The 15,934-nt window shown below is 38.0% G+C and overlaps 1 protein-coding gene across 2 annotated transcripts; it reads left to right on the forward strand.

The window, feature by feature from the left end:
* Positions 1-696: 696 nt before the first annotated feature.
* On the forward strand, positions 697-15,659 carry LOC116721791 (arylsulfatase I-like). 2 transcript variants are annotated; one of them, XM_032565753.1, is made up of 11 exons: positions 697-895; positions 3,247-3,413; positions 4,555-4,694; positions 5,869-6,018; positions 7,549-7,623; positions 7,701-7,875; positions 8,810-9,046; positions 10,089-10,235; positions 11,295-11,460; positions 12,198-12,715; positions 13,550-15,659. In XM_032565753.1, exons 2-11 carry the CDS (start codon positions 3,258-3,260, stop codon positions 13,964-13,966), a joined length of 2,181 nt encoding a protein of 726 aa, XP_032421644.1. In that variant the 5' UTR covers positions 697-895; positions 3,247-3,257; the 3' UTR covers positions 13,967-15,659. The 2 variants fall into 2 exon arrangements, with proteins under 2 accessions (XP_032421644.1, XP_032421646.1); XM_032565755.1 differs by having other exon boundaries at positions 698-895; positions 11,295-11,448.
* Positions 15,660-15,934: the final 275 nt, after the last annotated feature.

Consider the following 15,934-nt stretch of genomic DNA (forward strand, 5'->3'; position numbering starts at 1 on the left):
GTAAAGAAACCAACACTTTTAATGATAACTAACCTCCACTTGAGCCACGGTTAGCATGAGCAATAGCCATCAGAAGACAGGAAGCAACCTGAAAAAACAGTAAATAACTGGGTCAGGAGTTTTTCCAATAGAAAGGACAAAAAAAACCTATCAGATATTACTGTTGCTTGGTTGGTAGGTTGGTTTGAAGGTTAGTAGGTTGGTTGGTTGGTAGGTTAGGAAAAAGCCTAACAAAGAATGAAAGGTAACATCATAGCCACTAATTGTGACTATTATGGAAATATAAATGGCAACAGAATATAATAGCTCTTGTTGGATATTGTTGTTACCACACTGTAAGATAAGTTACCTTGGCTGTTTCAGAACTCTGAAACAGTCCTTATACCTTTAATAAAATTGGCTTTTTATTTTTAAGACGAAGGTGTGTTAGCAGAAACAGCTTAGTTTAAATATTTAGTTTACACAATATCTGCTAACATGTGACTATCTAGATTTCCATAATAGTCCAAATATTAGCGGTAACATGTTGCATTTTATTCTTTGCTCGGCTCATATTTTTCCTTTGGTATGGTTAAGTAGGGTGTAAAACTGCTACAGCGCCTCCTATGGTCACAGAATATGGCGTAGCACCTGCAGACAGAGTGGGTGTTTTATTTTGAAAGTCCGTCCCGGTACCGTGACGGTGTCAGAGGGAAACTTAACGTCCGCGCCGCCGCGTTTCATCGGCAGCCAGGACGCGCAGTCCGAGGGAAGGAAGGAGGCTTGGGGGGGAAACTTTGGGACATGCGGCGTCTTCTGCAAACTTGTCGCCAACTAAACCGCATCGGAGCAGAAAGAGGAGCGGAGATGTAGACTGACGTGAAGAGCCGTTCATTCCTATTGATCCGTTATCGAGGTATTGATTTAGGCCTGATTTTAACATCACATTGCATGAAAAGACAAAAACAAATTATGTTTAGAGGCTTATTTGTCCTGAACAGTGAACCTTTAAAATTTCTTAAACTCGTTATAACTACCTTGTTACTGCATTATTAGTGTTTCTGACCTAATTTTAAACAGGAATAACCAGGTAATTAACTAAAAGAAAACAGGGTAACTGCGTTCATCCAAGAGGAATTAGTGGATTTAGAGCCGTCACAGGAAGTTAGTTATACCCAGCACACTAACACAGTCAGGGGGAAATATGTGCTCCAGTAACTCAGTAGGAACCAGTTCAGTAAGGTCTCCGAGGCAGCTGCTTCTCATCATGTTGTTTCTTTATACAAGCTAAAACATGTCCAATATTAGATCGATTACTGCTTTTTTTCTTTTTACTTCATAAGTCATGTCAGGTTAGGGTAAAAACATAAACTTCTCCAAGAGAAAGACTTCATTGTACCATTTTAAATGGTTTTGATCAATAAATCACCAGCTTTTCTGGAGGTCTGGCAGAGTTTTCCTTGTTTTTTGGCTTGTTTTCTGAATGCAGCTTAAGTGGAGAAGTGAAGAACAAAAGGGGAAAGAGTCCAGATAAATATCTTTATCTGGACTGAAACAGTTTAGAAGAACAAAAACATTTTTTCTTCATAAAGGTCACAAGACCTCAAACAATAACTTTACAGCTAAAGCAAGCTGCATCGCCATAATTATATAGAAAACTTCAGTCAATGCCAGTTTTCTTAGTTGAGTCTCCAACTTTTAGACCTTGCAAAAGTTTACAGACTACTAGAAGTTTTACACATTTTGTTGCATTTTAATCAAAAAATCACTGTGTTTTTGTAAGATTTTGTAAAATAAACCAATAAAGATCAGCGAGTTTTAATAAAATTGTGTGAAAACTTTCCTGAGACATAGTAGTAGAGACGAGGGAATCGACCCAAAATTTCAATACTGGATCATTACTTGCACTGCATACTTTAGTTTTTTAGTTTCAGAACCTTCTTCAAATTTTCTCTTATTCTTAGTTTCTCAAATCTCAAATCTATTGCCAAAGTTTTTCTTTGTTTTTTGACCATTTTTAGTTTATTAATCATCTCAAACTAAGTAAAATATTACAAAAAGCACATTTGAACATAAACTTTCCACTTTTTCCATGGAGTTTTATTATACTTATTAGGCAGAATCCTTTTACAATGGTAAATGTGAAGATCTCGACACCAAGGATCTTTTAATAAGGGTCTTATTTTCAATTTGATCATAAATATAACTTTTATTTGAAAAAGTTCAAATAAATGTTTTTTTATTAAGTTACTGAACTCTGCTAAAAAGTCACAAATGTTTTCAAAGAGTGACTCAAATCCTGTTTTCAGTTGACAAAAAAAGCAGAAAACAGTTGGCCTCCAAAATATCTATTTATTGGGGAGATTTTTCTTTTAACAAGTCTAAAGTGCAAAAAAAACCAAACCCTGCTGAGCAGGTTCAACCTCCGCCCTAACATTGGTTACCTAGCAACGACCTGCTGAGTAACAAGCAGTTTCAAGTTCCGCCCTAACATCGGTTACCTAGCAACGACCCGATGAGTAACTTGCGCAGCAGCAGTTTAAGGTTTTTCCACTTTGCCTCATAACTGCTTAAAAATAAAAAAGGCACGGAGCGAAGACTGGACAAAACAGGAAATGTTATGCCACCAGTCTGGCAGTATTACAGATATAAAAACTCGATTAATTATCGATATTGGCTGATATGAAACGTTTATATTATGACGTTTTTCAGCCGTGTCATCCAGCCCTAGGTTTACCTGTAAACCTTAAAAAATATGATTATGGTGACTTTTTTCTTATAAAAAATGAGTGTTTATAACTTGGAGTGTTTTTAACTGCAAACATTTTACTGTTTTATCTCAGATATTTTATAGGTATGTTTACATTACAACTCAACAAATCAGTTTTACTTCTTTAATATGTTTTAAATTCAATCCAGCTGCATAATCCCAGCAACTGGTAAAAGAGTTGTGCTGAAATCCTTCAAACTGACCTTTTTCTGCTCTCTCTGCCACAGTTAATATTTTCATGCACTTTATTGGAGTCGTTCCTCAGCTCCAGCTTCATAAAGGCTTTTAAAGCCCTCCTCCAGCAGATGGATGCGTTTCAGATCACAGCTTCAGCCAAGTTGGCGAGTCAATCCCAAATGTGGTTTTGTGATCTACGCTCCGTCCTGCATGCTCGTGTGAAACCGTGCCCACTCAGGCATTTTTCAGCCCTGTTCGTCTTTTCTCCGTCTTTCTGGTGTCGTTTGAGATTGTTTTGTCCTGTTTTGCGTTTCCTGTAGGAGCCGTAACGATGCGGACAGCTGCAACTGTGCTGAGCGTTTTCCTCAGCTTGGACTTCCTGTCAGCTCAGTCCCAGACAGACCGCATAAACAGCAGCAACATTGAGACTGGTGAGACTGGGAGGAAGAATCAGCCGCACATCATCTTTATTCTGATTGACGACCAAGTGAGTTTCTGGAAGAAAGTTTGATTTATTCACCTTCCAAGCAAATTTTTGCTATAATTTAATAGTCAACATATTATGACAGTAACATAATATGTTACTGTAACAAGTCTGTTAGTGTTCAGCAAGTTCTTTTTTCTACTGCAAAACCCAACATTGTACCAAGTATTTTTGGTTTGGTTTATAGTCCAAGTATCTTAAACTAATTTATACAAAAATGTCAACAGTTCGCAGACATAAAGTTAGCATCCTGGAGAACCAAGTTAGGCTGTTTATCTGTAAAAACAAAATGTTGATTTGGGGTTTAAAATACAAGTATTTTTGGTTTATTTTCTAGTGCAAATGTCTTAGTACCTGAAATAAAACAAAACTAATTTACAAGTAATTTTTCAACAAGATATAGTAGTTTGTTTTAAGTCAACAATCCCTCAGTATTGGTACAAAAAGAACTAGTTACTCTGGCAGATTATTTGACTACTAACATGGGAAATATGTCTTGAAAGTGAAATAATGTGCCACATTAACTAGAACTTTTTAAAATTTAATATTAAGGAATATTTTTACTCTAAAGGTATATTGTTGAAAAGTTACTTTTAAGTTAGTAGTCCTGAAATAGGACAAAATTAAGATATTTGCACTAGAAACTAAAAATACTTGCTAAGATTTTGAGTCTTTGAAGTATAAATGAAACTAACACCCAAATCTTATTTATAATTTTTTTTTTTGCAGATAAACTGTTTAAATCAGTTCTTAAGGTTGCTGACTTTACTATGTCTGTGCAAATTGTGAAAATTTTTTGTGTAAATAAATTTAACTCTGCAATATTTGGAATAAATCTGTCTCAGCGCTGCCCCCTTTGGGTAAAATTGAAGCTAGTGCAGTTGAATTGTCCTGTTGGTTTCAGCAGTAAAGTTTGGTTAGCATTAAAACACAAAGCAAATATAAACAAATGAGCTGGTTTTAAATGTTTGCATACGTAATAAATAAAAAATGTTTCCTGACTGCTGAGGTCAATAAAATGTTGATGTGGTCACATTAAAGGGCAGAGAAATAAACGAAACATTTAAATAAAGTACAATTTGGATAAAACTCATAGTAAGCGCAGCGGCTGCAGAAGAGTAAAGCAGAACTCAATCTGTGTCAGGGCTACAACGACATCGGCTACCACAACCCCAACATCATGACCCCAACTCTGGACAAACTGGCAGCAGAGGGCGTGATACTGGAGAACTACTACGTTCAACCGATCTGCACGCCGTCACGGAGCCAGCTGATGACCGGCAGGTAAACGCAGCGCTTCGACAGCCGGTTACCTTTTAATAACCGTCATTCTGGATCCACTGAATTCATTCTCACCCTACAACAGACCGTCAGTTTGATTAGGGCTGAAACAATTTGTTGTGATTTATCGTGATTAGTCGACTAAATTAGTAATCGATTAAACCTTAACTGAAATATATAGACTTTAAAACGATCTATGCTGAAATAACAACACACACGGAGCTGCAATTAAACCAAAACTGTACAAAAGCATAAACATTTTCCATTTAATAATAAAAACAACTAAAGTCTCCTATTGAGCACATTTTGCAATCCAGTTATTAATCAGTTAATGCAATAAATATTCAATTAATCTGCCAACGATCAGGTGTTCAATAAATGGCATGATTACTTTATAATCATAAGTGAAAATTTTATATAAAATATGTATATAATGTCTATTATACATATTTTATATAATAGACATTATATATATATATATATATAAGTATCGTATTTAAATACAACCTAAAAATTAAATAAGTAAATAAAATAACAAACGTATACATGGAAATATGTTAATTTATTATTAAATCTGTAAATGAGTCCAGAGAAAATTTAGATTTAAAGATGCTCATTCTTGCTATTGTTTTCTAAATCTGATAATATATTTATATTATATTGTTTGGTTAGAATAAAAACAACAAACTATCAATTCAAATAAACTAGCATTCTCTCCAATGGCCAGCAGGGGGAGACAAACCAGCTAAAACAAGATTAAGATGTCATCCATGAATAACAGATAAAATAAAAACATGAAGATTAAAGCATTTTATGGTTAATTTGTTAGCTTTGAACGTTTCTGGAAGGAGTTTAACATGAAACTGGAAGTGAAAGATTTAGTGACATCTAGTGGCTCAAATGTCAAACTGCAGCCATCTGAACTCAAAATATGTTTTTTATGTATCAAACACATGTAAAGCCGACTGTTTACCGTCAGTCATAATTCTGACGTTATTCATGCAGCTGTTATTCATCCTGCAGATTAGTTACAGCTGTGCTCAGATATGAGTCGCTCTAATGTTTAACAGCTGCTTCAGAGAAAACAACTGATAGCTGCTGAGTCCAAGGCTCTGACTCAAACGTGATTAATGTTGTTTTACTTTGAGGGATGACGACAGATCTTGTTTTCCTTGAGATATCAGATCCACACAGGATTGCAGCACTCCATCATCAGACCCAGGCAGCCCAGCTGTTTGCCCTCACACCTGGACACGCTGCCTGAGAGGCTCCGCCAGGCCGGGTACGCCACACACATGGTGGGCAAGTGGCACCTGGGCTTCTACAGGTGAGTCTAAGGATGCCTCTACATTTCTATACAGAACAAGAAATTATATAGTATCTGGGGGCGTTAGAGAACATGTAAGCTGTAATGTCAAAATTTAATTGGTGCTCAAGGGCTGATGTTTTTAAAGGGCAGATATTACTATTAAAGTTAGCGCTTTAGCATTAGATTCTGCTAAACACAGTGCTGGTGTAGAGCTTTAGCGTTAGCTTCCACTTAAGACCATAATGGTGAAGGGCTTTAGCTTTAATTTGTGCTGAACACTGTGCTGGTGTAGGGTTTTAGCATTAGCTCCCGCTAAACACCATGCTACTGTAGGGCTTTAGCATTAGCATCTGCTAAACACCAAGCTATTGTAGGGCTTTTGAGTGAGCAGAACTAATGTTTATGATTGGTACTTTAGGGTTAGCACATGTACCTTTTTAGCTAGTGTTCAACCCTGATGTCAGTTACTGGTCATAATGTCTAAAAAATGTTTCCTACATAGAGTCGGTTTGGATCTCTTCTTTTCTCAAAATGGAATGCCATCCATCCATCCATCCATTTTCTGTTCACCCTTTGTCCCTAATGGGGTCGGGAGGGTTGCTGGTGCCCATCTCCAGCTACGTTCCAGGCGGGAGGCGGGGTACACCCTGGACAGGTCGCCAGTCTGTCGCAGGGCAACACAAAGACATACAGGACAAACAACCATTCACACACACACACACCCCTAGGGAGAATTTAGATAGACCAATTAACCTAACAGTCATGTTTTTGGACTGTGGGAGGAAGCCGGAGTACCCGGAGAGAACCCACGCATGCACAGGGAGAACATGCAAACTCCATGCAGAAAGACCCCGGCCGGGAATCGAACCCAGGACCTTCTTGCTGCAAGGCAACAGTGCTACCAACTGCGCCACTGTGCAAAATGGAATGGAAAATCATTATTTGGAAATATTTAAGTGTGGCCAAAAAAAGTAGAACAAATCAGTAAGAGGGTTAATACTTGGCTAGCTCTGATTGGCCAGTACAGCAGCTGGTTACCATGGAGACGGAATGCAGACTAGCAGAGCGACGTTGCTTATCAAGCAGCCGCATTGGAAACCGAGGTCCTGCTTCCTAAAGTGACCCAATATCTGCAGGAAGTGGAGGCGGATCAATCAATCCAAATCATCAATAGCAAGTCGGTATCAGTATTGCAGTTTCTCAACTCTATATGCTTAGATATCCTCTCAAATCATAATAGCACTTTATTTAGAAAACAATACACAAAAAATGGTTGTTGAGACCTGTTTAGGTTTTAACAAAATAATTAAAAGGAAAAACTACAAAAATGCCTAAAGGTCAGAAGTTTGATAATTTATCAAACTAAAATAAAAAGTATCGGTAAATCTGGTCCTGATATCTGGTATCGGATCGATGCCACATTATGCAGTATCTCTCTCCTCTAGCAGGAATATTCAGCTTCATCTGTGTCTTCTGAACAAGATAAACACAATTTTAATCTGTCTAATACAATTAATGACAGTAAATTCCTTGTTACTTGTTCTTCAGGAAGGCCTGCCTGCCCACCAGAAAAGGTTTTGACTCTTTCTTTGGTTCGTTAACAGGAAGTGTGGATTATTACAGGTTAGTATAACTTTACACATTAACTCAGTCTATCATTCGCCGGGTTAGTTTTTTAAACTTCTCTGTCTGTTGTCCAGCTATCGGTCCTGTGACGGCCCTGGTTTGTGTGGCTACGACCTGCATGACAATGAGAGCGTCGCGTGGGGCCAGGAGGGAAAATACTCCACGACGCTGTTCACCCAGAGAGCCAGGAAGATCCTGGAGAGCCGCAGCCCGACGGACGGGCCGCTCTTCCTGATGCTGTCCCTCCAGGTATCAGGACGTCTGTGCAACGTGACATTAAGGTGGAGTTCTAGTTTATGCCTGGATGGAAGGACACACAGTTCATTAAAGTGTTTCTGAACATCTGAAACCCATTTAGAGATTCGTTTTCCACATTCAAACATCTGCAGAATTAAAACCAGACACAGGAAGAGTAATTTAAGATTACATTTGTTTATATATAGTTTATTTTCACTATACTGGCTGGCTGTAACTGGACAGGCCTTGAGAAATGTGCATCTTGACAAAAGACTTGAAACTTACTTGGATGCCTCAGATTAAATATATTAGAAATATGTTTGCTAAGACTAAATATAACTTAGGAGGTTTGTTAACATGCTAAAGAGAAAAGCAAACTAAAATCTAGATGTGTTTCAGTTATCGATATGAAACTGGAATGCATAGTTCCCTCAAGCCTGAACTGGAAGTGATCCACGCCACTGAACCGCCATCTTGGTAGGCAAGCGCAACAAAAACCAATAAAAAGAAAGTATATCAACACCGTTGACCAAAGTGTATGAACAATATCACTGCTGTCAGGATCAACCCGTATGAGGCAGAGAATCTGGCTTCTTTATTGCTGTCATAGCAACTCCTCAACGGTCAAGACAGTTAGTTACAGATACCTACCAAGATGGCTGTCAGCTACAAAGTTCCAGGAAGTGAGACGTCACATGAAAACTATGCATTGTATAATGATCTCTTTTTGGTGAGCTTTAAAAAGAGCCTAAAAATGTCAAATTATAAAAGCGTATACCGTTATGTACACACACACATATATATATGTATATATAGCATAAAGAATTTTTTTTTGTAAACTATTGGTTTGTAAAATAGTGTTTTATTTTGTTTTCTTCTTTGTAATGTTAATTTACCAAAATAAAGTTAGTCTGAATCTGAAAAGACTTGAATTGTTTTCCTCCAGGCAGTTCACACTCCTCTGCAGCCTCCCAAGTCCTACATCTACCCCTACCACAACATGGCCAACGTCGCCAGGCGGAAGTTCGCCGCCATGGTTTCCACGGTGGACGAAGCCGTCCGAAATGTGACCTACGCCCTCAGAAAGTACGGCTACTACAGGAACAGTGTGATCATCTACTCCACTGACAATGGAGCCCAGCCTTTCACTGGAGGGAGCAACTGGCCGCTACGAGGCAGGAAGGTAAACAATGAAGTACTTTATTTTAATCCAAGCAATTGGCTAATTATTTACTGTGTAAGTAGCAAATATACTAAGATCAATTTTAAATCTCCTAAAAACATTGGCACACTAGCTGCATTTCCATTGCAAATGTGTGTAAAACACGCAGCACCATCATCCTCCTATCACTTCCTGTCGTCCTTTACGTCGTTTCTGCCAGTGATAACATCCAGTTGTTAATCACGTGACTCACGATGCAAAAAAAAGTATTTCAATTTTTCAAAATACACTATTCTTGATATGGATAAACAATGACGTCATCCTAGTGCAAAAACCTTCTATCGAAAAGTTTTTTCAAAATTGGTGTTTCCATCAAGCGAATTTCAATTTGCGCAAGATCTGACGTGGAAATGCAACTAATGCAATTCCATTACAAATGTGTGCAAAACTCTTTCAATATTCCACTAATGTCGAAAAACCACAGTGCTTCCATTAAAGATACTCAACGTGAATGTGAGTGTTGCCCTGTGACAGACTGGCGACCTGTCCAGGGTTTCCCCGTCTCTCGCCTGGAACTTCAGCTGGAGAGGCACCAGCACCTCCTGACCGCAGTAGGGACAAGAGTGTAAAGAAAATGGATGGATGGATGGAACGTGAATGAGTTTGTTCAGGAAATAAATCATTAAAAAACATGCACTACTATCATTTTCCTACCTATCATCTTCTTTGTCATTTCTGCCAGAAGTAACATTCATTCCTATCTTCAGTGCTTCATCTTTTTTCTTTCTTCCATCCTTCAAACCTCATTTTTCCCTGTCCTTTCTTTGTTCCGCTTCTATAGAAATATTGTGGAGAACTTTGTTATTTTAGATTTTAAAATTAACCCAAAGCACTCTGGAAACACGACTTTGGTTAAAACTGTAATTTTCACAGCTTAAAATTTGCGTATTTTTGACTTTTGAGTGTAAATTAATAAATAAAATACTATTTTTAGTGTACATTTCCCCTAACAGCATCAGTGCATTACGAGCTCTTCCAATTAAACATGGCGGTTTGTTTGCAGGGCACGTATTGGGAGGGTGGGGTGCGTGGCGTGGCATTTGTCCACAGCCCGCTGCTGAAGCGAAGGAGGCGGGTCTCCAGAGCTCTGCTCCACATCACGGACTGGTTCCCCACACTGGTGGGACTGGCCGGCGGCAACATAACCCAGGTCAGTCGTCCCAATACTCATGGTTTTATTTGGAAGCTAAATGTATTTTATTTTATTGCATCATTTTATTTTATTTATGGGTTATTTATATGCTCTCACTGACTTTGCTTTGTTCTATTAATTGAAACCAGATTTTTTTATGTTAAGCATGATATGAGAAAATAAGCGGCACACAGAGATTTTCTTTAATTATGTGAATAAAGTTGTAATATTAGTGGGAAAATTATGCAATATAATAGAAGAAAGCTGTAAAATAACTGGAAAAAAGTTGTTTTAATGAAAGCAAAGCTGTAATTGAGTTATAAAGATTTTATGTGATCAGCTTGTCAAGTTTCGTAGAAATAAACTGAAAATAATTTCATCCTGATGCATTGAAGTATTTTCCAGTCTGTAAAACCAGCACCAAGGTTTAACTTAAACTTTCCTTAATAACTGTGTGAGAGTTAAAATAGAATTACTACTTTTTCTGGTAATATGAATTTATTCTTGTATTATTTTGACTTCATTGTTGGACGACTTTTGTTCTCGTATTTTTATATGATTGTTCTCATATTTGTACGACTTTATTTTCATTTTGTTTTACTTCACCTTTAATTTTGTTTTATCACAACTTTATTCACGTATCATTTCGACTTCAATGTCGTACAAAATTAATCTCGTATTTTTACGACTATTTCCATATTATTACAACTTTATTCTCGTATTATTACAAATTTATTGTCATTGTTATGACTTTAGTCTCGTACTATTTCAACTTCATTGTCGTACAAATCTATTTCTGTTATTACGACTTTGTTCTTGTAATATTTTGGCATAATTTAATTTTTTTTCTTAGCCTGGCCCTAATACTCCATCACAGTGACTGTACAGTGCTGGACAGAAAATGTCCAGCACTGTATATGCAATATACAGTGCTGGACATTGCAATATACAGTGTGTATATGCAATAAGTGCGTCTCTAAATCGTTGTTGAAATTTGTATTTAACTAAATGAATCCCGGCCACAGGAATGAGGGAGTTTCCTGCATAAACCTTTGCTTGTGTGTGTTTGTGGCTCAGAGCCAAGGTCTGGACGGGTTTGACGTTTGGCCCGCCATCAGCGAGGGGAAGGAGTCTCCACGAAAAGAGATTCTCCACAACATCGACCCGCTGCACAAACATCCGACTGAAACCAAGAGCCGGGACGACAAGCCCAGAAAGAAAGCAGCTGCAAGTACGACGGACGGTAATAGGAACGAAAAGAGAATCGACTCAATTCACACTCATTCAAGGCTGAAATGATTAATCGGATTAATCGATTAAAAGCGTCCAAATCTGCTTTTAATTGCTTTGTTACAACTTGGCTAAATACAACAAGCGTCTTCAAGTGAACGGTGACCTAGATCCTGTTTTCATTTATTTCAGTTTTCTTCAATTGAGTCCAAAATAATAAGCAAACTGGTTTAGGGCTGAAACGATTAATCGGATTTAGTAATCGATTAATCGTTAGCTGAAGTATACAGACTCCAAAAAAATGCCAATTTGTAAAAAATAAAACATATTCAGAGCATTAATTAAACCAAAACTGGCAAATATATATATATATATATATATATTACATTTTAGATATAAAACTCTTCCTTGTCTGTAAATATGTTTTACCCAGAACTCCCCAACTGACAAAGTTTTAGTTTCATCCAGTCCAAATTCACTAAAGGAATGCTATATTATTATACTTTAGGCTATACAATTTTAAAAAAGGAATTAAATTATTTGTTTATTAGCATATTTAATGTATTTCTAATACTGTATAAAAAAAAAACTTAAGAGATTAAATGAAAAATTTGTAAAATGAGCCATTTTTTTAACCGATTGAATAATTGATTGCTAAAATAGTTGCAGCCCTATATCCATTAATTTACTTCTTAAAATGCTGTTTTCCTTAACTGGTTTGTTCATGTTTTATTTCTTTTGATTTGGCAGAAATCCCGTCCAAAGGAGCTGCGTTGCAAAACCCGAAGAAGCAGAAGAAAGTTCTGAAGCAGAAACTGGATAAAAAGTCTGGATTCAAGTTAAAAACCACCAAGAAACCTCAGATTTTTTCCCATGAGGCTGCAAAGAAATCCAAGCCTGTTCCCAAACTGAAGCTGAAGTCTGGCCCAAAGACGAAACCAGAACCCGAGCTGCAGCCTGGAATCCAGTCCGGTGGGGCTCCATCTGGCGCTTTCCACCGCAAATCCAAAACCAAATCCAAGAGAACCACGTCACAGAACCACAACCAGTCCCAGTCCAGACCGGCTCACACCAAACCAAAGAAACCGCTCAAAGAGCAGCTAACGCCAAAACCCAAGCAGACCTTCGTCCAGAACCAGAACACATCTCAGTCTGGAACCTCGACACCGTCTCCGCTGTGGGACACGTCTGTCCAGGCCGCCATCCGGGTCGGAGATTGGAAGCTGCTGACTGGAGATCCGGGTCACGGAGACTGGGTCCCTCCACAGGTATCGAGAAAAGTTCTTAGGCTGTTTTAACACCTGATGGTCCGGTAGACCCGGTTCGATTTGAAACCAGAACTGCAACATTTATTACATTTTCATTGCAGTGAGTCAAACCAACCAAATAATTTGAAAAACCTGTTCCCCTCCTCGCCTGTGGGGGCGCTGCACCAAGAACCACAGAAGGAAAAGATACAAAAAAAGAAGAGCAACTTGATTCAGAGTCCGATTTTAGCAGTTGTGGCATTTCTCTTTTGCCTTTGCTAAAAGACCATGAGTAATTTCTCCCGCTAGTGCTAGGCTGTCACCTTTGTTTTAGTTGTATTTACCCAGAATGCCCTGCGTTGTAGTTCACTTCCTACTTTTGAGAGTAGTCTACGGTCCGCTTGGCGTTAACATATCAGAGTTCACTTCAACCAAACTGCAGTTTGTAGGCGGACCGGAGTTTATTGTTTTGGTTCGTGTTAGAGTTTGATTATGCGTTCACATCTACCCAAAATGAACCGGACTTTCTAGGTGTGTTCGATGTCTGGTGGCCATTTGCTGCCACTGGACTGATTTCGTCAAGAATAAATTAAATAAATTAAGTCCAAACTACTTACAAAAATGTTAGCTATACAAAGTGATAATCTTTTCCGAGATTTCTGGTTTCTTTCTGTTGTCATGGTAACTAGAACCACAACAACTCTTTGACTTATTCTCTAAAGTAAGCGTCGCTGCACCTAAATGTTCAATTAAAGTCCGATTAAAGCGGATTAAACAGAGCTGTTGTGAATCCACATTTAAAATATTCCGTCTTAAACAAAACAAGCTAAAACATTCCCAATCGCTGACCCGCAGATGCTTCCCACTCTTCCCGGCCGCTGGTGGAACCTGGAGCGTTCCTCCTCGCCGCTCTCCAAGCCGCCCAGCCCGAAGAGCGTCTGGCTCTTCAACATCGCAACCGACCCGTTCGAGCGGCGGGACCTGGCGGACCGGAGGCCAGACGTGGTCCAGCAGCTGCTGGAGCGGCTCGCCCACTACAACCGGACCGCGGTGCCGGTGTACTTCCCCCCCGACGACCCGCGGGCCAACCCGAACCGGCACGGTCGGGCCTGGGCGCCCTGGGCGGACGGAGAGGAGGAGGCGAAATACCAGGGAGTTTATAAGAAAGGTAAGAACGCCAAGAAGAAGAGGAAGAAGAAGAAGTGCCGGCTGTGCAAGCTGAAGTCGTTCTTCCTCAAACTGAACACGGGGATGATGTCCAACGGCATCTGAGGGCCTGAAGTAACACCAGAGACTCTGATTTATAGTTGTTATTCAAAATGTCTGGTATTTTATGTCCAGGGTGGATTAAAAATGAGATGTGCTTTGGCCATTTGGTCCTTTAAAACGTTAGTTCACTCACATATCTGAGCTCAATAGACGGTTTAATGTTTCACATATAAATAGAAAATCCTCAAGTTTATTTACCTCTGTCAATCAGATTAAAATGTGTGAAATATTTCAAACATTTATTTCTGTTTATCATGATTACAAACCCAAAAAATGTGTTTCTCAGAAAATTTTAACCAATTTGAAACGTCAGCCTCCTGAAACGTACATCCAATTACAGCATTTGGTTGGGACAGAAAACAGTGGTGGACACACGTTAGCTAATGTGCTAGTAGCAGAGCTAACTTTTTATTTTAGAGTTTTGGCTAACTTTGAAAACATTTAGCAAACATTTATATTAATGCTCTTATTTTGAAGTGTTTACGCAGCAGTTCTGTTTCCTCTCTTCCTACAATAACTATTTCAAAGAAAAAAACACAGAAACAAAAAACATGGACATGGAACAAACTAACTCACTCGCTCTTTGGTTACCTAGCAACGACCTGCTGGGTAATCAGCAGTTTCAAGTTCCGCCCAACTTCGGTTACCTAGCAACAAGCAGTTGAGTAACTGGCGCAGCAGCAGCAGTTTAATGTTTCACCACTCTGCCTGCTTAAAACTGCTTAAAAATAAATAATGGCGTGGAGAGAAAACTAGATAAAACAGGAAAGGTCACACCACCAGTTTGGCAATATTTCAGATATTTAAAACAAAAAAACTAATCAATAACTATCTACATCAACTGATATGACACGATTACATCGTGATAAGTTTTTCAGACATATCGTCCAGCTCTAAGTAGAATAAATAATTAGTTGTGTGAATTGGTCCTTTGGAGATTGAAAACTACCTTTTAGTCTTGAAGATATTTTCTAATGTTTATATTATAATTTTATCTTATAAAATGTTTTGTTTTGATCAGTAACTTAAAACCCAACAGAGTTTGTGGTTCACGAACTGACACTGTGTGGTACCGACGTGTGTTTTGACACCAAATTCAACTGAGTAATGATGTTTACCTGAACCAGAAGGTCACGAATTCAAGCAGTTTTGTTTATTTTTGCACATTTCATTTCTCCCCTCCGACCAGGAGTGAATTTAGGTTCATTTTTTATACCTGGATTCTGGTTTTAATCGTTGTTCACCATAAGAAGCCTGGCTGTTGTTCTCCATGTATGCATGCTCAGACTCTACAGCTGAATGTTCGTCTCGGTTCTGAAAGCTGAATCAGATGTTTACATGTGCAATGTTTAACCAACGCTCATTTTAAGGTTTTCTCCTTATTCATCTTAAAAAACTTCAACAGATTTTTTTTTTTTTTGATCCTGTAGTTGTCTGAATGTATCAACTAAAATTAATTTCAACTATGAATTTTTAATTTAAAATTTATGACTCTGAACAACAGAAACTGTCATATAATCTTGTTTTCCTGAATGTTTTCAGCGTATAAAAGCCTGAAATTATTCATTACCAACCATCAATGCATCTGTTGGTTAATTTATTAAAACTGAATGCAGTTTATGAATTGAATATGATATTTAAAAGGCAATAGAAGGTTTGTGAGCAGTAAAAATAAATAAATATAATTTAAATTTTATTTCTATCGCTGTTTTTGGAGTGAAAGTTACAGAAGTCTATGATGGAGAAGATCCAGAAAATTTAAAAAGTCAAAAATTGTCGACTTTTGGAATTTCCAGGTTTTACCTACAACATTTCTGAGACTGATTTAAAAATTTATGTTTTTTTATTTTATCATTTTGTTACATTTGGAGCTCAGAAATTTACAATTTATTTGTCAAAAAAAATGTTTTTTTAATTTTTCAAGGTCAGAAATTACAACATTTTTTCTAGAAAATTTCTGAGCAATCTCAA

This window comes from Xiphophorus hellerii, chromosome 6 (assembly GCF_003331165.1).
Source record: "Xiphophorus hellerii strain 12219 chromosome 6, Xiphophorus_hellerii-4.1, whole genome shotgun sequence".
Taxonomy (NCBI): domain Eukaryota; kingdom Metazoa; phylum Chordata; class Actinopteri; order Cyprinodontiformes; family Poeciliidae; genus Xiphophorus; species Xiphophorus hellerii.

Coding starts and splice junctions, on each gene's coding strand:
- LOC116721791 (XM_032565753.1), top strand. CDS start 3,258: ATGCGGACAGCTGCAACTGTGCTGAGCGTTTTCCTCAGCTTGGACTTC. Junction 9,047..10,088: donor GGCCGCTACGAGGCAGGAAG/GTAAACAATGAA, acceptor GTTTGTTTGCAG/GGCACGTATTGGGAGGGTGG. Junction 11,461..12,197: donor AGCTGCAAGTACGACGGACG/GTAATAGGAACG, acceptor TTGATTTGGCAG/AAATCCCGTCCAAAGGAGCT.